This window comes from Stegostoma tigrinum, chromosome X (assembly GCF_030684315.1).
Source record: "Stegostoma tigrinum isolate sSteTig4 chromosome X, sSteTig4.hap1, whole genome shotgun sequence".
Lineage (NCBI taxonomy): Eukaryota > Metazoa > Chordata > Chondrichthyes > Orectolobiformes > Stegostomatidae > Stegostoma > Stegostoma tigrinum.
This window is the reverse complement of record NC_081404.1, coordinates 9383038-9404123: the sequence shown is the minus strand read 5'-3', so window position 1 is coordinate 9404123 and position 21086 is coordinate 9383038. Positions and strand designations below refer to the sequence as shown.

The following is a 21086-nucleotide window of genomic DNA, read 5'->3' as shown; positions in this document are numbered from 1 at the left end:
ACCACTGCCTCCGTGACTCCCTTCTCCACTCCACACTCCGCTCCAACCCCACCACACCCGGCAGTTTCCCCTGCAACCGCAGGAAGTGCTACACCTGCCCCCACACCTCCTCCCTCATCCTCATCCCAGGCCCCAAGATGACTTCCCACATCAAGCAGATGTTCACCTGCACATCTGCCAATGTGGTACATTGCATCTGCTGTACCCGGTGTGGCTTCCTCTACATTGGGGAAACCAAGTGGAGGCTTGGGGACCGCATTGCAGAACATCTAAGCTCAGTTCACAATAAACACCTGCACCTCCCAGTCGCGAACATTTTAACTCCCCCTCCCGTTCCTTAGATGACATGACCATCCTGGACCTCCTGCAGTGCCATAATGATGCCACCCGTAGGTTGCAGGAACAGCAACTCATATTCCGCTTGGGAACCCTGCAGCCCAATGGTATCAATGTGGATTTCACCAGCTTCAAACTCTCCCCTCCCCCCCACTGCATCCCAAAACCAGCCCAGCTCATCTCCGCCTCCCTAACCTGTTCTTCCTCTCACCTATCCCCTCCTCCCACCTCAAGTTGCACCTCCATTTCCTACCTACTAACCTCGTCCCACCCCCTTGACCTGTCCATCCTCCTCAGACTGACCTATCCCCTCCCTACCTCCCCACCCATATTCTCCTCCCCACCCATCTTCTCCTCGATCCATCTTTGGTCCGCCTCCCCCTCTCTCCCTATTAATTTCAGAATCGTCTCCCCATTCCCCCTTTTCTGAAGGGGGGTCTAGGCCCGAAACGTCAGCTTTTGTGCTCCTAAGATGCTGCTTGGCCTGCTGTGTTCATCCAGCTCCACACTATTATCTTGGATTCTCCAGCATCTGCAGTTCCCATTATCTCTAATAAAACTAATACTTGTGAATTGCTAGTGTGTGTGTGTGTGTGTGTGTGTGTGGCCGGTGGAGGTTGTGTGGGGGTGCATGTGCATGTGCATGTGTAGGCAGGGGTGTATGTGGATGCGTGTGTGGGGGTGTGTGCATGTGTGTGTGTTTGTGTGTGTGTTATTATTGCTTTAATTTTTGTTTTCTTACACAAAAGTTCTGCCTAGCATTCAACACTAACTTCAACAGCATGACAACAAATGTTGACTTTGGCTGTTACTTTTCAAAAGGCACTAATGAGAAAAGACAGCAGTCAAGCAGCATGAATTACCATAGATCCCAGCCTTAAATGTTCATGTTTAAAGCCTCAAAAAAAACTTTTCCAGAAAAATAAAAAGAGGAAATAAAATATGAACCACAGGTGTTGGTGTAACCAATAGGCATTTTCAAATGTGAGAAACAACATCACAGAAATAATTCAAATTCAGTTAATAAGACAAGTTTTATTGAATGAATTAATTCTACAAGGATAATTTGAATCCCAATCAAAATGATTTATGAGCATCAAATTCATCATCTTCGGTATCTGACACAAGTAATTAATCAGATTCATGGAGTCACTTTAGCGATAGCATTGTAAAAATCCCACTTTGGATTATATTTGGCACTTTTGGTTTCAGAATCATTCATTCACAACAAATCATCTATCCTTTATCCATTGACTTGGATATTCCAAATTTTTCGAATGATCTGATGACATTTTGTACATTAGCAGCATCACACAATTGGACAATGAAACCATACAAAACATCAAGCATACAGCACGTATATTTACACTCTTTGAGAAGGTTTATTTCTCCATTAACCATCCACCTTTTCCATTTGGCATAAATGTGATTCTTGAATCAAAAGCAGAAATTGCTGGAAAATCTCAGCAGGTCTGGCAGCATCAGTGGAGAGAAATCAGAGTTAATGGTTCAGGTCCAGTAACTCTTCTTCAGAACAGATTCTGATTTCTCTCCACAAATGCTGCTAGATTTGCTAATTTTTTCCAGCAATTTCTGTTTTGGTTCTGAAGAGACATCATTGGACCTAAACATTAACTGATTTCTCTCCACAGATGCTGCCAAATCTGCTGAGTTTTTCCATCAATTTGCTTTTATTTCTGATTTCCAGCACCCGTAGTTCTTTTGGTCTTATGATTCTTGAACCATTTTGCGAAGCACACAACCAACTTTTGAATTGTAGAAGTCGCGGCCAAGTTGCAGTTATAAGAGGAAAGTGTTATTTCTTCGCAAGTAATTCTTGATCTCATCAGTTATTTGGGATATGAACATTTCAAACACCAATGAGCTTGTTTCTTTGCACAGGCCTTTGGGAAGCCTTTTCTACACATTTTGGATCCACAGTTGAACTCCATCCTCACCCATTCAATCACTCTCATGGTTTTTTTCCCATCCTCATTTGAGAGATGGGCCATGGACTTCCGTTGGTTTGGTCCATGCTTATGAGTAAGTGGTTTTCCATTGCTTTCTGTAGGATGGTTCACAATGAAACTTTCCCCTCTTATTGCCTGTTATCAAGCTTATTAGAAGAATTTATAGCCTGATACTCAACTTGTTTGGCCATGTTGTAAATGCACCTTCCATGATCATCATATCCCAAGTGGAATTCAAATCTGGAGTTTCTGGTAGGGATACCATCCATTGCACCACAAGACATCCTCACTGTCTTGGAGATGCACAAAACCTCCTGCAAGGAACTTGATTTTCAGCATGGATTTATATTTGAAAATTACAGTAACCTTTAGTACCACAGTGAATCTCATCTTCTCTTGTCTTTTAGATTTCACTAGAACATTTTTCAAACCTTTACATGGCACATTCAGTTGCTTGACATTTTGAAATTCATTGGCGTTTCATGCATGTTGCCAATGTGACATCATGGATACTTGCGCTTTCGTTGTTGTTTAATGAATTGCTGTAAAGTGGTAATTTTGACAGGAGTCTTTCGGTAGTTTCTGAGCAATCATCTCCTGCTGCAACACAGCCCTTTCTGGTTGTGGTTGGTTAGCTCGCAGAGCTGGTTTGTTGTTCCACAAACATTTCATTATTTTGCTGGGTAACATCATCAGTGCAGCCTCCGATGAAGCGCCATTGTGTTTTCCTGCCTGTTATTTAAACTCTGGGGTCAGTTGAGCTGGATTATCTCACTTCTGGTTTTCGTTCACAAGAAAGCAGAGAATTCTCAGAGTCTCTGAGAGCAGAGACAAGCACAGGAATTCCTAGAAGGCTGGTTCTCCACGAAGGAAGCCATCAACAAACACAGAGCTAGACCCCATATACATTCCAGTGTGAAGGAAAACCGGAAGTGAGGTAATCCAGCTCAACAGACCCCAGAGTTTAAATACCAGGTGGGAGGCTGCACTGATGATATTACTCAGCAGGGTAATGAAATGTCGGCGGAACAATGAACCAGCTCAGCGAGCCAAACAACCACAACACCCACAACCCGAGCTACAAATCTACTCCAAAACCTTACAAGTCCTTTCTGTTCCAGAAAGCAGCTACACTAATTAGTTGAGATGTTGATAGTGGGGAATTCGGTGATGATAACACCATTGAGTGTCATGGAGCCACAGTTAGTTTCTCTCTTATTGGAGATAGTTACTGGCTGGCATTTGTAGCACCGATGTTATTTTACACTTATAGTCGAAGCCAGGATGTTGTCCAGGCCTCCGTTTCGAGAAGGACATCTTCAGTGTCTGAGAAGTCACAAAGGGTGCTGAACATTGTGCAGTCATTAGCGAATATCCCCACTTCTGACCTTATGATAGAGGGAAGTTCATTGATTAAGCAACTGAAGATGTTTGAGCCAAGGACACTGTTCTAAGAAACTCCCACTGTGACGTTCTGACCTCCAACAACCACAGCAATCTTTCTTTGTGCTAGGTATGAATCCAACTAGCAGCGATCCACCCCTGCCCACCCCCAATTTCCATTAATTCCCATCTTTCTGGAGCTCCCCAATACCACAATTGGTCAAATGAGGAAGTTATTTCAAGGACTGACACTGTCCTCTCACCTATTGCATTGAGCTCCTTTGATAACACTATATATAGCAGAAGATAGCCGTACTTAATCCCACAGTTTGTGACAGATTTATTTCAGTTAACCATACTCCATGGAACTCCCCCTACCCTACACCCCCCCCCCCCCCCCCACAGGTTACATGCTCCCCATATTTATATAACCAATCCACACCCAATCAATATATATATCTGTCATTTGTTCCATTAGGTCCCAGGCATCCATTCAGTCAATATTATTAGATGATTACAGCCTTGATTCAAACATGGGCTGTTATCAGTTCCCAGACAGAACACAAACTGAGCATCAGTGATCAGGTTATTCCTTTCTGAGTTCTGCTTAATAGCACAGTCAACAATGTTATATCCGATTTTGCTGATGATTGAGTGTAGGCTAAGGTGATGGTAGATTGGATTTGTCCAGCTTTTTGTGGACAGGACATACCTGGGCAATATTCCACATTGTGGGATAGATGCCAGTATCATAGCCGTAGTGTAATAGTTTGGATAGTATTTGCATTTTCAGCCATTTTTTGATATCATGTGGAGTGAATCAAATTGGTCAAGACTGACACCAGAGACACTGAAGACCTCAGAAGGAGGATGAAACAGATCATTCATTTTGCATTTCTGGCTGTAGATGGATCCAAATACTTCAGCCTTATTCTGTGCACTGATGTGCTGCACTCATCCATCCTTATGTATTGAGATATTTATGAAGCTTCCACCCTTTCTTACTTGTTTAATTTTCCACTGTCATTCATGACTGAATGTGACAGGACTGCAGAGCTTGGATCTGATCTGTTGCTTGTGAAATCACTTAGCCCTATCTAATAAGCGCTGCATCCACTGTTTGTCACGCAAGTAGTCTGGTATTGGGACTTCATCAGATTGACACTTAGTTTTTAGGTATGCTTGGTGCTCTCCTGTATTTGCCATTGATGAGGGTTAATCACCTGGCTTGATGGTCATGGTAGAGTGGGACACATACCAGGTCATGAGGTTACAGACTGTGGTTGAATACAATTCTGCTGCTGCTGATGATTGCCTAGTCTTGAGTTGGTAGATTTGGCACTTGGTAGTTCCACACAATATGATGGAGGGTTCCTCAATGTGAAGATGGGACTTTGTCTCCACAAGGAATGCACAGTGGTTACTTCTACCAATACTGTCATGGACAGGCATATCTGGGACAGACAGACCAGCAAGTACAAGTTCAAGCAGCTGTTTCCCTCTTGTTGGTTTCTTCACTATCTTCTACAGACTCAGCCTGGTATCATGTTATAGCACTCAACCAGCATGGGCAGCCATGGTGCTACCAAGCCACTCTTGATGATGTACATTGAGGCTCATCACCCAGAGTACATCCTGTGCCCTTGCCACCCTCAGCACATCCTCCAGTCAGTGTTCACTATGAAGGAAAGCAGATTCATCAGCTGAGAAATTACCACTACCTCCTCATCTGCCAATGGGAACTGTTTCCCCTCCCCATCCAATCTTTATAGATTTCCAATAGTTTTGCACCTCTGTCAAATATACTCATGACCTTCATGATTCTCTAAAGGGAACAACTTCAGTTTTCCAGTTCTATCCACACAACGAAAACCTTTCATCCCTGGAGCCATCCTCATGAACTTTACATTAAACCAGTGGAGATTTTTATTTAACTGTGGATTATTGTAAGATTTCCTGTGCTCTTTTTTCATCAGTGCCATCATAAATCTTGCAGGACTACTAGTACGGAAAAGATTTACCAGGATGTTGCCTGGGATGGAGGGTATTAAGCTATGGAGGAGAGATTGAAGAAACTTGGGTTGTTCTCTCTGGAATGACGGAGTTTGAAGCGTGACCTGATAGAGGTCTACAAGATTGTGACAGGCATGGACAAAGTGGATAGCCAGAAGCTTTTTCCCAGGGCAGAAGTGTCAGTTACTAGCGGGTGCAGGTTTAAAGTTTACGGGACGAGGTTTAAAGGTGATTTAAGAGGCAGGTTTTATTTTTTTTACACAGAGGGTGGTGGGTGCCCAGAACTTGCTGCCGGGTGAGGTAGTGGAAGTAGATACTATACTGAATTCCAAAGGGCATCTTGACAAGTACATGAATAGGATGGGACTAGAGGGATACAGTTTCCAGAATGTTAGGAGGTTTTAGTTGTGATGGGCAGCATGCTGGTACAGGATTGGAGGGCCGAAGAGCCTGTTCCTGTGCTGTAATTTTCTTTATTGTTAGTTATAGAATAGGGGAATGGTAAACATACCTCAGAACAGATGATTTTGACCCATGATTATGCATACAAATCAAGTTTTAGAAGACATGATAAATTAACTAGAAAAGATAAGGTAAGACAGCAAGGTAGCAATAACGGAAATGATGATCATCGTGTAACAGGAAGGGACAGAGTGATGAAAAATAAGTGTCCGCCAGCAGATATTGCTGGAAGTTACAAAAATAGTAAAACAAACAGAACTAAAGGCTCTGTAACTGAACACAATTGTCATTCATAACTGCTCAAAGAACTGACAGCATAAGTAGAAATAAATATGTGATCTGAACAGCCACTACAGAAACCTAGCCAGGAGATGTCAAAGTCAGAGACTTGAATTTTCAAATGTATATAACATTTAGGAGGGACAGGTAGCCTAGTAAAGGTTGAGGGGTAGCTTTGTTAATTAAGGATGACATTAGAATAATAGAGATGAACTTAGTTTTGAATATCAAAATATTGGATCAGTATGCGTAGAGATGAGAAACAGTAAAAGAAAGAAGTCACTTGTGCAAGAAGTTTATAGACCTCCTAACAGTAAGCACACTGTAGGATGGGGTATACATGAGGACACAATGGGAGTTTTGAGAAAGGTATGTCAGCAATCATGGGTCATTTTAATCTACAAGTACATTGAATGACTCAAATTGAGAAAGCTGGCTGAATAATGAATTCATGGAATATTTTTAGGACAGTATCTTCAAAGGAGCCAGGTCCTAGAGCCATCCAGACAGCAGTTTATACTAGATAAAAAGGTGTAGAGCTGGATGAACACAGCAGGCCAAGCAGCATCAGAGGAGCAGGAAGGCTGCGGCTTGGCCTGCTGTGTGCATCCAGTTCTACACCTTGTTTATCTCAGATTCTCCAGCATGTACAGTTTCTATTATCTCTGAAGCAGTTTATACTAGATGTGGGAATATGCAATCAGGCAGGATTACATAATAACTTCATAGTGAAAGCACCCCCAGGTAACAGTGATCATAATAGGATTGAATATTACATTCCGTTTCATGGAGAGAAGATTGGATCTAAGGCTAAACTTAAATAAGGGCAATTATGAGGGAGCAAATATAGAGCTGGCACAAGCGAATAAGGAAACTAAATTAAGGGATAGCGTTATAAAGCAGAAGTTGACAATTCCCCCCTGCCCGGAGAACTAAAAACTGAACCACCTAAAGGAGTGCCTTGCCCTTTAATCTGTAAAAGGAGTGTGAAAAGTGGTGTAACCTGCCTTTCAGCAACTTCTAGTGATTAAATAAATACACCCCTGACACTCACTTTACAATCAACAAGTAACCATTTATTTACCTAACTCTAACAGTGAAAAAATTAACTAAACTATTAACCAAACAAATAAATTCCTTCTAACTATGAACTATTCCCGAATAGAGCAAGAATCTAACGGTATGCTGTTTCAATAAATACAAGTCCCACTTATATATTAAAAAATATTTGTGTCTCAAAATTACAGCCAGGTTACATCTTCCAGAATGCTCTGTGCCTTCTCCATTGATTCTTCTGTCAGGAATATTCATGAGTTGTGCTATGGGTAACTTTGTTCTTCAGATGGTACTTTCCCTAAGTTTTAGGGGAGTCTGTGAAAGCCAGTGATTCTCTCTTGAGAGCTGAGGACTGTTAACTCTGCCACTTTGCAGTTAGCTCTCCTGTCTTGTCCCAACTGCCTCTTCTTTTATACCCTTGATGACATATCATTTTCTTAGAATAAGATTGATCCAATGTTGTCAAAGCCATCAGATTTAAATTTAATTGGTTTTTGGCATCTAAGTGCCTGGTCAAAATTGATTGGCTAAACTCAAAACTTGTTGTCTTGGTAAAACTGCTGATTGGCCTACTAACTGCATGACCTTTTGATACAAATGTTTCAATTTAGGTGCTCTGTGTACTTGCAAACTTTCACGCTGTTGCTCACAGACATTTTTTTAATTTCTAAGCATAGAAAAAGGACATCATTTTTAAAAGGACCATGTAATGTTTTCTCCCCTAGCATTTTATGAACACTAAATTCTAATGTCCTGCCTCTCAATCCACAAGTACTCTGTCAAACTTCTCAACAATAGGTCAATAGAAGTTTAGAGGCTGACATTTAAGGAAATCTTTCAGAATACAGAGAAAAGATACAATTCGGTGAGTAAGAAAGGTTCTAAGGGAAAGTTGTACCATTTTGGAAATTAGAGACTGCATCAAATTGAAAGAAAAAGCATATAATTCCAAAATGATAACCAGCAGGTCAGAAGACTGGACAGGCTACAAAGAACAGCAAAGAATGACTAAAAGGTTAATAAGGAGTAAGAAATTAGAATACGAGAGAAGGCTAACTAAACATATAAAAACTGAGAGCAAGAGTTTCTATTGATATTTGAAAAGGGAAAAAGTGAGGAAAGTGTGTATTGATCCTCGAGGGAGTGTTTGGGAATTAATAATAGAAAATAAGGAAAATGATGGAAGAATTGAAGAAATATTGTGTGTCTACCTTCATTATGGAGGGCACAAATAATATTTCAGAGATAATTATGAAAGAAGAGTGTCAAGTTAGGGAAAGATTTAAAAAAATTAAAATCACCAGCGAATGGGTGCAGAAAGGTTTATTAGGAATAATAGCGAACAAGTTCCCAGATCCTGATGGATAACATCCTAGCGTTTTCAAAGAAGTGGCTGCTCAGACAGTCGATGCATTCGTTCTAATGTTCTGAAGTACTTGAGATTCTGAAAATACTCCATCTTATTTTTAAAAATTCATTCACAGGATGATGGCGTTGATGACTAGGCAGCATTTATTGCTCATCCCTAATCACCCAGAGGACAGTTAAGAGTCAACCACACTATTGTGGGTCTGGAGTCATATGTAGTCCAGGCCAGGTAAAGATGGTGGTTTACTTCCCTCAAGGACATTAGTGAACCATATGGGTCACATTTGGAAAATAGCAAATGTGATTCCACTGCTCAAGAAAAGACGGAGACAGAAAGTGGGAAGCTGTAGGACAATTAACTTACTATCTGTCATTGGGAAAATTCCAAAATCTATTAAGGAGGTTATAGTGGAGCACTTCTCCATAACAAACAATGTGGATGAAAATGGAGCCTTTGGATGGTATACTTAGATCTCCAGAAAACATCTGACAACATGCCACATCAAACGTTACTATGCAAAATAAGAACTCATGCTGTAATTGGTAACATGTCAGCAGTGCATAACTAACAGGAAAAAGAGAGTAAGTATAAACGAGTTACTTGCAGGTTGGCAAGATGTGATGAGTAGAATGCCACAGGGATCAGTACTGGGATCTCAACTATTTACAATATACTTCAATAACTTAGATGAAGTGACTAAAAGGATGGTAGCTAAATATCCTGATGACACGAAGATATGTCAGAAGGTAACCTGTGAAGAAGACATAAAAAGTGTGTATAGGAATACACGTACATTGAGTGAAAAAAGAAGTTACCAGATGGAGTACAAGATAGGTAAATGGGAACTTGTCCACTTTGGCAAGAAAATCAAAAAAGCAACACATTAAATAGACAGAATGCAGAGATCCAAGGTAGAGAGAGATCCAGACATCCTTGTTTGTGAACCACAAAAAAATGCTATACAAATACAGCAAGTGTTTAAGGTGGCAAATGGAATTTGGCTTTTGTTGTGAGGAGAAAGGAATATAAAAAGGTATGAATGTCTTGTTACAGTTGTATGGCATTGGTGGGACCACATCTGGAATATTGTGCACAGTTTTTGGTCTCCTTATTTAAGGAAGAATACAAATGTGTTCAGAACAGTTCAGATGAGGTTCACTTGAATGATACCTTGCACTCAGGAATTACCTTATAAAGGAAGGTTGTACAGACTGGGCCTGTAACCACTGGAGTTTAGAAGAACGAGGGGCAACCTTTCTTAAACATGTAAAATCTTCAATGGCCTTCACAGAATGGATACAAAAAGAATATTTTATGGAAGAGACTAGAACCTGGGGCACAGTTTAAAAACAAAACAGTTCTCATTTCAGCTAGATGGATAGAACAAATTTCTCTCAGGTGGACTTTGAAATAACTCAATGAAGGCCAGTATCCTGTCAGCAAGTCATTCTTTATTTACACGTGCATAGTACATGACACATCAAACGTTACTATGCAAAATAAGAACTCATGCTGTAATTGGTAACATGTCAGCAGTGCATAACTAACAGGAAAAAGAGAGTAAGTATAAACGAGTTACTTTCACGTTGGCAAGACCCACCTAGCACAGAGCTGGCTCCTACTGTGAACAGAACCCCTGATACTCCTGTTTATATCTGTCAGCCAGGGGTCCCTGATTGGAACAGGCTAACAGCCCTCATCAGGGAATTCATATTCCATGAGGTCCACCTGGCTGACCTCATTACAATCACTGTATCCTTCGCCCTCAGAGACCTGGGCGTAGGTCCAATCTTTTTCCTGTCTCTTGGAGTGTTTTCACACCCGATCTAGTTCCTCCAATACTGCTTGGATACTGGTGGCATGCACTGGACCATAGCCCGCCTCCTGAGCTCAGATGTCTCAGCTAAAATTCATCATCTTCCTCAGGCAGCAATGGTATTGAAGCTGTGACATCTGTTGTGTCCATCTGATTTTCAGAGGATTCTTTGATGCTGGGCAGACAGGGAGAACTCATGGATTCCGACAGCCTTTCAGGCTATTTTGAGGGGTTGGGTACATTTTGCTGCTGCCCTGTTTGTGAGGTTGCAGCTTGTACATGGTCTGCCTCTCCTACCTGAACTCTGTCATGGGGCTTAGCCTCATGTCCACCATTATGACAAAACTTTGTCCTACGAAGTAAACTGCTTTCTAGCTTAGAGGAGTCTTGTGTCTGGCATTGGCATTCCGAATGCCATTTCACCCTCTTTCCCAGGGGTCTGGGAAGATTAGATTTAACCTGGTGTGGAGTCTTCTCCCCATTAGCAACTCTGGTCATTTGAAGGGTGGTCTTATAATCAATCAGGAACCTGGACATTATGGTATCAAGCAAACCTATAGGCTGAAAACATGAACAAAAACAGAAGTTGCTGGAAAAGCTCAGCAGGACTGGCAGCATCCGTGAAGAAAAAAATCAGAGTTAACATTTCGGGTCCAGTGACCCTTCCTCAGAAGCTGTAGGCGGTTTCTTTAAGCCTGTCTTCAAAGCTTGGACTGCTCCTTCCACTAGACCATTGGACAATGAATGGTATGGAACTGTTCTTACATGTTGAATGCCATTCAACTTTAGGAAATACTTAAATTCCTGCTGGTAAATGATGGCCTATTGTCTGTGAACAATGCCGAAGCAAAATGTGGGGATAAATGGGCATTTTGCTGGTTGGAAATCAGTGGCTAAATGAGATGCCTCAGAGATCAGTGTTGGGATCGCAATTGTTTACAACTTACACAGATGATTTGGAGATAGGGACGAAATGTTGTGTGTCAAATTTGGCAGATAATATTAAGATGAGTGATAGAAAAAATGCACAGAGAATACTGGAAGTCTGTAGAGGGACACAGATAGGTTAAGTGAGTGGCAAGGGTCAGACAGTTGGAACACAGTGTCAGTAAATGTGAGGTCACCCATTTAGCTCAGTTTAACAGCAAAATGGACTGTAATTTAAATGGTGAAAACTTGAAGCATGCTGCTGTGCAGAGGGACCTGAATCACAAAATGTCAATCTGCGGGTATAGCAGGTAATTAAGAAAGTAAATGGAATATTGTCCTTCATTGCTGGAGGGATGGAGTTTAAAAACAGGGAGGTTATGCTGCAGCTGTATAGGATGCTGGTGAGGCCACACCTGGAGTACTGTGTACAGTTTTGGTCTCCTTACTTGAAAATGGATATACTAGTACTGGAGGGGGTGCAGAGAAGGTTCATTAGGTTGATTCCAGAGTTGACAGGGTTGGTTTATGAGGAGAGATTGAGTAGCCAGGGACTATGCTCATTGGAATTTATAAGAATGAGAGGGGGGATCTTAGAGAAACATATCAAATTATGAAGGGGATTGATCAGATAGAAGCAGGAAGGTTGTTTCCACTGTTGGGTAAAACCAGAACTGGGGGCATAGCCTTAAAATAAGGGGGAAGCAGGCTTAAGACTGAGCTGAGGAGAAACTTCTTCTCCAAAAGGATTGTGAATCTGTGCAATTCCCTGCCCTGCGAAGCAGCTGAGGCTGCCTTGTTGAATGTTTTTAAGGCAAAGATAGATAGATTTTTGAACAGTAAAGGAATTAAGGGTTATGGTGAGAGTGCGGGTAATTGGAGCTGAGGAAAAGATCAGCTTATTGACTGGCAGAGCAGGCTTGAGGGGCCAGATGGCCTACACCTGTTCCTATTTCTTATTTATATTCTTATGTGACATCTCTGGGAGTCTGTATATTGCAAAAGATGCTCACAACTTTTCAATTGTGTTTGATGAAATAACTTTCTGCAAATCCAACCACTTTCAATGGGCATCCACAATAACAACATACAGGCCATGAAAGGATCAGTACAGTCGACGTGTAACCGAGTCCAGGGTTTACCCAGCTATTCCCATGAATGTGGGACACCTCCTGGTGGTAATTTTTGTCCATGTTGGCATTCTGGGCACTGCCCTACCAATGTGTAGCACCCTCTCAGCATCCAATCCTGGCCACCAGACATAACTTCTTGCAAACTTCTTTGTTTGGGGAACTCCCGTATAACCCTGGTGGAGTTTAGCCAGTATCTGGCAGCTACTTTTGCTAAAGACAGTTACTTTTGCTCCCCTCAATAATATGTTGTCCTTTACGGTAGCCAGGTCATGCCGGGTCCAGAAAGGTTTCAGCTGTGGTAGTGATGGTCCTTTTGTTTCCTCCATCACCAACTGTTTCAGTTTTGCCAGTATCAGATATTTTTGAGACGACAGTCTGATACTGTCAGCTGTGACAGGAAGGGTGACCAGAAAGTTAAAAACCAGAAGAGACACTTCTAGTGGCAGCACCACTGGTGTCATTTCTGCCAGCAGTAGGCAGCTCAAGGCATCTACGTTTGCCAGTGGACCTCCTAGACAATGTTCCAACTTGTAATTGTATGCATTCAGAATAAGAGCACACTACTGAATCTGACCTGAATCTATGGGCAGCATGACCCCATCCTCTTCAAGCAGCCATAACATGGGTTTATGGTTCATTCCTATTACAAATTGACATCTGTAAAGATATTGGTAGAACTTTCTCACACCAAAGATGACTGCAAGACCTTCCTTCTCTATCTGGGTATATCTTCATTCAGCATCAGCCAAAGTCCACGAATCACACACTATCGGACGTTCCTTTCTGCTGAGCTACTAGTGAACCAACACTACCCAAAAAGTACATGGGAGGCATTGCATGTGAACATCACATCTCACTTAAGTTGTATTTGGAAACAAACTTAGATGATGATAGCTGCTTCTTCACTTCCCTAAAGGCTACGTCTTGGCTATGTAACCATTTCCAAGGCTGCCCCCTTTTGCAATAGTAGGTGTAAGGGGGCCAGGGTATGTATGAACTTTCTGTAATAATCACTTGGAGTGCCTAGACCACACATTTTTCCATCCTAAGGTGTACCCCACCTTGGAGAAACATCTAAGGCCTATGACCAAGTTCTCTAAATGCTCTTCATTGGTCTTCTTAGTTATTAGCACATCATCTAGATAAATGGCGACCTGGGGTAGACCTTATAAAATGTTCTCTATCATCTGCTGGAAAATGGCACAGGCTGATGATACCCCAAATGGCAGTCTTGCGTTTTTGTACAAACCCTCATGGGTTTTGATTATAGCATATTTCTAGGAGTCCCCATCTAACTGCATTTGGCTCATGTCCAGCTTTGTGAAGGACAGCCCCATGCCAGCTTTGTGTGTATGTCCTCAATGCAAGGGATTGGGTATTTATCCAGCTGTGAAAAGCAGTTTACTGTTTGTTTGAAATCCCCACAAAGACAAGCTGATCCATCAGGTTTCATTATCAGTGCAACTGGTGCTGCCCATTCCAAAAGCTGTAATTGTTTGACGTTTCCTTCGCTTCCCAGCCTCCTGATTTCTGCCTCCATTTTTGCCCGGAAGGCAAATGGCACCGAGTGGGCCTTGCAGCATCGTGGGATTGCTTCCTGGTCAGCATGCAAGGTGGTGTTGTCTTCTTTGATAGTCCCTGGACCTTTCTGAAAAACTTCCAGATATTTAATTAGGACTTCAATTAGAAAATGGCTGCCTGAGTGAAAAATGTTCAGCCAATCTCAGTGAATCTTTCTTAACCAATTTCGCCCCATCAAGTTGGGGCCTGAGACTTTTACAACAATCAGTGGTAACTTAAACGGCTGCTTCTCATAACAGACCAAACCCAAGTTATACCCTTAATTAGTAAAGGTTCCCTAGTATAGGTTCTCAGGCTGACTGAGGTCTTAAACAAACCTAAGGGTTGGATTCCAGAGCAAATTTTGAAAAAGATTGATTCCGTAATCACTGATACAGCTGCACTGGTATCAGCCTCCATTAGAACTGAATGACAATTTAACCAGAAGTTTGTTTTGATTCGAATGTTGCTAAGCAATTTAACTGTTCCAAACCAGCTATTGGTGGACTTTCCACCACTAAGTTCAATAGCAGCAGTGCTTACTACCTATAAAGATGCATTGCAGAAACTCACCAAGAAATTCCTTAGACAGCACCTTCCAAACCCATGACCACTACTATGTAGAAGGATAAGGGCAGCAGACACATATGAACATTACCTACTGCCAGCTACCCTCCAAGCCACTCGCCATCCAGACTTGGAAATTCATCATTGTTTCTTCGCCGCCATTGAATCAAAATCCTAGAACCCCCTCTAACAGCACTGTGGGTCTACCAACACCACATGAATAGCAGCAGTTGAAGAAGGCTTTCACCACCACCTTCCTAAGGGCATCCACAATGGTTGATAAATGCTGACACAGTCAGCTATGCCCACATTCCATAAATTATTAAAAAGCAAGGCAGTGAAAGGTGATCAGGGATAGGGTAGGCTATGGGTTTGATGTTATAATCAGATCAGTCATGATCTTACTGAATGACAGTGCAGGCCCAAGGGGCTAAATGTTCTACTCCTGCTCATGTTAAGAACCTTGGGGCATTTCATTACATTAAAAATGTTATATAAATATAAACTGTTTTTGTTGTAAATGTAAATCAAGGGCTCAGGACACACATTTAGCATGCTTTTCAGTGGGGTGGGATGCCTAAAGAACTGGCCTGCCAAGCAAATGTATTGGGTTCCTAGCAAGGTCACTGCATAAAATTTGAAAAAAAATGTTTCCTTCATGGACCTTCTCACCCTCAGACAGCCTCACTGCAAAACTCCTCCCAATTTGCCTTGTTCTATTTTAATCCAAGATACAGGGAGATAGTGGCATCATGGTTAATTCTGGATGAGTAAACCAAGAAGAATTGTTAAAACAATTAGCTAATGGATAACGTAATAAATATTGCACATAGCAGAGATAGTTGAAGAACTGGCATGATGGCTGCATTTGACAGATGACAGAGGGGCAGATGTATCGTGATAACATCACTCGACTAGTTAATCCAGAGGCCCAGGCTAATGCTTGGAGGACATGGGTTCAAATCTTATCAGAACAATGTTATTATCTAATATGGTCTGAAGAAATGCTCAAGACCTAACAGAATGAAGGAACAGGTCATGGACATATTAATAAAGAGTTAAAAAAAGGGTTTGAATTAGTTGTATAAATATGGGGAGCTAGTAATCAGAAGGGGGAGTTTTGTAGAGTGTGGTTAACTGAAATAAAACTCACTAAAAGTGTGGACTTTCAGTGTTGCTAACTGTTCAAAAACAGTTATCTTATAGTATATAACAACCAGCTGGTGGAATTTAGGTTCCGTTTCTAAATCTTGAACTAAAAACTAATGTGGAATCTTCCCTCCCAAAAGGCAGTGGCAGAAGGGGAGGCTAATTGGGCAGGTTCTTATTTCATGATCCCTCTGCCTTTTCATGACACAAACATTAAGTTCTGGGCATGAAGACCATCAATTACTCAAACTGGTCATCAGGCAATGAGATGTTGCAGACCTAGGAAGTCATCTGACGTAAAGGCCTCCAGGTGAACCAACAAGATCTGGTGGGCTTCCCCATTTATGTGGGAGCATCCTACCCACTGTTATACCGGCCAACACACTCATAAGAAAAAGTGGAAGATCCAAGCCCTCGTCTCAATAGTGGAGACCATGAAGCTATAAATTGTTATAGGGAGGGACCCAAAGAACTAAGAAAATAAATATTTTTGCTGGAAGGTGACCATTCAGAATATAAGCAGGGAAACTGAAATATGGGGTAAAAAAAATTTATGAAACATGAATAGTCAGTAACAAACTTTTCAAAAAAGCCAATTAATTACAGAACACAAAAAAGACAAATATTTAAAAATGTAACCGATTAGAAAGTAGAAATTAGTTTGACCGCCTCTGCGTTATATAAGGATAAACTTGAGATTTGCCTAATTTATGGTTGGGACATGGACAGCACTGAGAGCTAGTAAATATCCAATTTGATACAATCAATTTTCTTATTTTTAACTGGTTTAAATCTATTTTTCTCTTTGGTTATTTTCTGCTTTGTAATTCAGGCGTCATATCACGCTTAAATTGTTTTCTCATTCACAATGAATAGACATTTTATTTGAAAGATGACTACATGAAAAATTAAATGTTCTTTTTTCTCTTCAAGGCCAAGACTCATCAGTTAGCTACTTTAACTTACCCCTTTCTCAGACTCTGGAATTCCTCAGTCTTCCATTTTTTCTATGATTTCCAGATTTTTAAAACTAAGTTTGGTGTCATTTAATTGCTACTTGTTGATCTATGTCATTTGTTCTGAATGTGCAACAAGCTACACTGAAAACCAATTACAATCGCCAGTTGGGCTGGCAGTGTGGTGCACTTGTTTGTATTGGAAGTTACATATATTGATACACTAGGCCTTGTTTGTTGCAGACAGTAAGAACATATAAATGCACTGTGCCTGTATCATCTCAACAAATTAGGTGATAAGACATTTGACAGGTCAGAGTTGTCATGACTCACTGGAGTGGTGCGCTGAAAATCAAGCCCCACTATTCCCAGAGTCATCACAAATGTGAAGATTTACCTAAGACTTACTTGTACCCAGGATAAATATTAACCACATGAGGTTAGTTCAATAACAAAAAAACTGTTTATTACAACACTTAACTTTTAGCAAGAACAGTAAAAGAACAGGATTTCTAATTTATGCATATTAAACTTTACACCTTTTAAAATTCCCACACACACAAACACAGGAGAGAAACAGAAAACAGACACAAATATCATGAGTGGAGGAGAATAAAAAAAGAGTCAGGAGGGCACAGTTCCATATTGCTAGTCCAAATCACAAAACTAGAGAGATTAGTTTCAATTCTTCAATGATTATCTACACAGTGATGATCAGTCTGTAGTTCACTGGTTTATTAGCTGGACCTAAGGTCTTTCTGGCTGAGTTTTAGAATTGTTTTCTCAGCATCTCCAAACACAATTATTCTCCTCTTCCAACAGAAAATTAAAGAGAAAGGGGAGAGAAAATTTTACAGAGAAAGGGAGGAGAAAAAAATTGATGCAGCTAGCTTCTGAAGGCCTTCTTCTTAAAACTTAAATAAAACCCGACAGTTAACTGTCTGTCAGAGATAATGGGAACTGCAGATGCTGGAGAATCCAAGATAATACAATGTGAGGCTGGATGAACACAGCAGGCCAAGCAGCATCTCAGGAGCACAAAAGCTGACGTTTCGGGCCTAGACCCTTCATCAGAGAGGGGGATGGGGAGAGGGAACTGGAATAAATAGGGAGAGAGGGGGAGGCGGACCGAAGATGGAGAGTAAAGAAGATAGGTGGAGAGGGTGTAGGTGGGGAGGTAGGGAGGGGATAGGTCAGTCCAGGGAAGACGGACAGGTCAAGGAGGTGGGATGAGGTTAGTAGGTAGCTGGGGGTGCGGCTTGGGGTGGGAGGAAGGGATGGGTGAGAGGAAGAACCGGTTAGGGAGGCAGAGACAGGTTGGACTGGTTTTGGGATGCAGTGGGTGGGGGGGAAGAGCTGGGCTGATGCCACCCGAAGGTTGCAGGAACAGCAACTTATATTCCGCCTGGGAACCCTGCAGCCATATGGTATCAATGTGGACTTCACCAGTTTCAAAATCTCCCCTTCCCCCACTGCATCCCTAAACCAGCCCAGTTCATCCCCTCCCCCGACTGCACCACACAACCAGCCCAGCTCTTCCCCCCCACCCACTGCATCCCAAAACCAGTCCAACCTGTCTCTGCCTCCCTAACCGGTTCTTCCTCTCACCCATCCCTTCCTCCCACCCCAAGCCGCACCCCCAGCTACCTACTAACCTCATCCCACCTCCTTGACCTGTCCGTCTTCCCTGGACTGACCTATCCCCTCCCTACCTCCCCACCTACACCCTCTCCACCTATCTTCTTTACTCTCCATCTTCGGTCCGCCTCCCCCTCTCTCCCTATTTATTCCAGTTCCCTCCCCCCATCCCCCTCTCTGATGAAGGGTCTAGGCCCGAAACGTCAGCTTTTGTGCTCCTGAGATGCTGCTTGGCCTGCTGTGTTCATCCAGCCCCACATTTTATTATCTTGGAATCTCCAGCATCTGCAGTTCCCATTATCTCAGACATACATATTGTTCAGGATTCAGAACTGTGAATTAGACATCTTAAAAGGAAAGCATCTTCATGAGCAACTGGCAACTCTGTTTTTGTTTGAGGATGATGGGCAAGTTACAAAGTCATGACAAAATGCAATTTGATGATTTACGTTATTAAAGAGTAGTTCGAAATAGCAAAGTAATTTAAGAAAATAGCTTTCACTGAAGGCAGTAGTATGCATTATAAAGCATGCATTAGACATACCTGCAATCTCCTGTATGCTGTTTGCACGCATGTCCAATAAGACAGTACCATTAATGATACAACTTCGTAGCTCAAAAAGGCTATGTAAAGACAGTGTCGCAACATATGGTTTACTCCAACGGTCTCCACCATCCTCAACATCTTCCTCAAACTTCAGCCACCTGCCAAACATTTAATTTAAAAAATAAGCTTATTATTTTAAGTTATCACAGAAACATTTTTCCAATCTGTTAGTCACCAGAAAGTTCGTGCTGAAGACTAGGTGGACACTGCAGACTGAGAGGCTAAAAGAAGTTTGAACAGATGAGAGTCAACTGAACCCAAAGATATCACTATTGCCTTGTTATAATTCCCATGTTCTTTCTCGACATATGTAACTGATCTTTGTTTTGGGGACAGATTTTCTTCTGCGCTTGATCTTCTAATTGTTACTGATTCTATTAACAGACGTGGACAGTATACCCCATGTGGTCGTTGCATAATCATAGTTACATTGGCAGATTAATGAAGTGATTTCAAGTCTATTGAGTTATAAGAGTTTATAACTTGAGGTAATGTACAAAATCATGAACTACAGTAAATCTGTGAAAGCTGTTCTGGTCAGCTGATTTGAGACAGCTGAGTGGAGTTTCTGTATGGTAAACTTGTTAGTGATTGTTCCCGGAATTTACACCCCACCTAAAGCCCCATTATGCCAATTTCTAGTATTTCTTCATGTTGACAAACTTGCAAACAATTCACACACCTGGCAGTCTCCTTCCATTCGGCATCTTCACCCCCACGTACACAGATTTCATCAAGTTCGGTGAAAAGCTCATGTGGAACATGCTCGTCATCATCCTCAGTTCCCAAAATGAACTGTACTCGCTGGGAAGGGGTGTCTAAAAGCAGACATACAAGAGGTGGTAACTAATGGGATCAGACCTTACTTTGTTATTTAAGTACATATACACACACACATACATATACAAACAGACGTTATACCCGCAGATACACTATGCGCATCCAGTCAACATAGTTCTATTTCTCGCCATTGAAATTATTTAACTCTCCAGCCTCCATCAGCAGAGGTACCACAAACTTCTGGGCTGTGGATTCACCTTCGAAGGTCAGCAGTGACTTCCTTAATTTCTCACTATGGCATTATATTGTTGGCAAATCACAGAAATAAGAATTCCTTTCTCCCTAAAGGGAGGAAATAACTACCTCTCTGATGAAGGGTCTAGACCCAAAACGTCAGCTTTTGTGCTCCTGAGATACTGCTTGGCCTGCTGTGTTCATCCAGCTACACACTTTGTTACCCTTTGCTTAGTGTTCACAGAGAATAGATGAAGGTCATCATGAGCAATATGGCACGTGTTCATTTGATACCAGAAGTGCTTCACCTATCGTATTGTGTAAGACTCCATCATAGAAATTCAGGATTGTAAGTAATGTGTATGGTAAGTATTTAGAACATTGATTAAAATAAAGCTCTAACACTTTAGTAAATTGATTTGCCAGCACCTGATTTACAATGTAAGAAACTCACACAACAATTCATGGCATGAACAGACAACAAAATCTTGCAGCAATGTTTAAAGGGCTCATCCACTATTGCTTCACACTTAGAAGAACTCTTAGCTTATTTTCTCACTTCTTTAATGGATTTGTGACCTACAGAAAGATTTTGCTGCTCCTTTTTGGTTATTTCAAAGAAACCTTCATTTACCGCCATTGGTGTTCTGGTAGATCTGCCTTTGGGGCTGGAAGATGAAAAAGAGCAGCCAGGAAGATAGGAGATAGCAGGATTGAACAGGTGAAGAAGAGGCAGGAGGAGGAAGGGGCACATCCATAATGGGCTTTTAGGGACCATTTTTCTGACATTAATTTATTAGAAGAAGCAATGAGTCAGGTACCTTTGTTCCACTAAAGGAGGCTGTCAAAGA

General features: G+C 41.6%; 1 protein-coding gene across 8 annotated transcripts in view; it reads right to left on the bottom strand.

The window, feature by feature from the left end:
• LOC125448266 (electroneutral sodium bicarbonate exchanger 1-like) overlaps positions 1 to 21086 on the bottom strand; it is a 383257-nt gene that overhangs the window by 182312 nt on the left and 179859 nt on the right. For all 8 annotated transcript variants that reach the window (XM_059643484.1, XM_048523424.2, XM_048523426.2 and 5 more), the window contains 2 exons: positions 19904 to 20039; positions 19159 to 19319 (listed from right to left, as the gene is read on the bottom strand). In XM_059643484.1, the coding sequence (XP_059499467.1) occupies positions 19159 to 19319; positions 19904 to 20039 (297 nt within the window). The remainder of the gene's footprint in view (positions 1 to 19158; positions 19320 to 19903; positions 20040 to 21086) is intronic.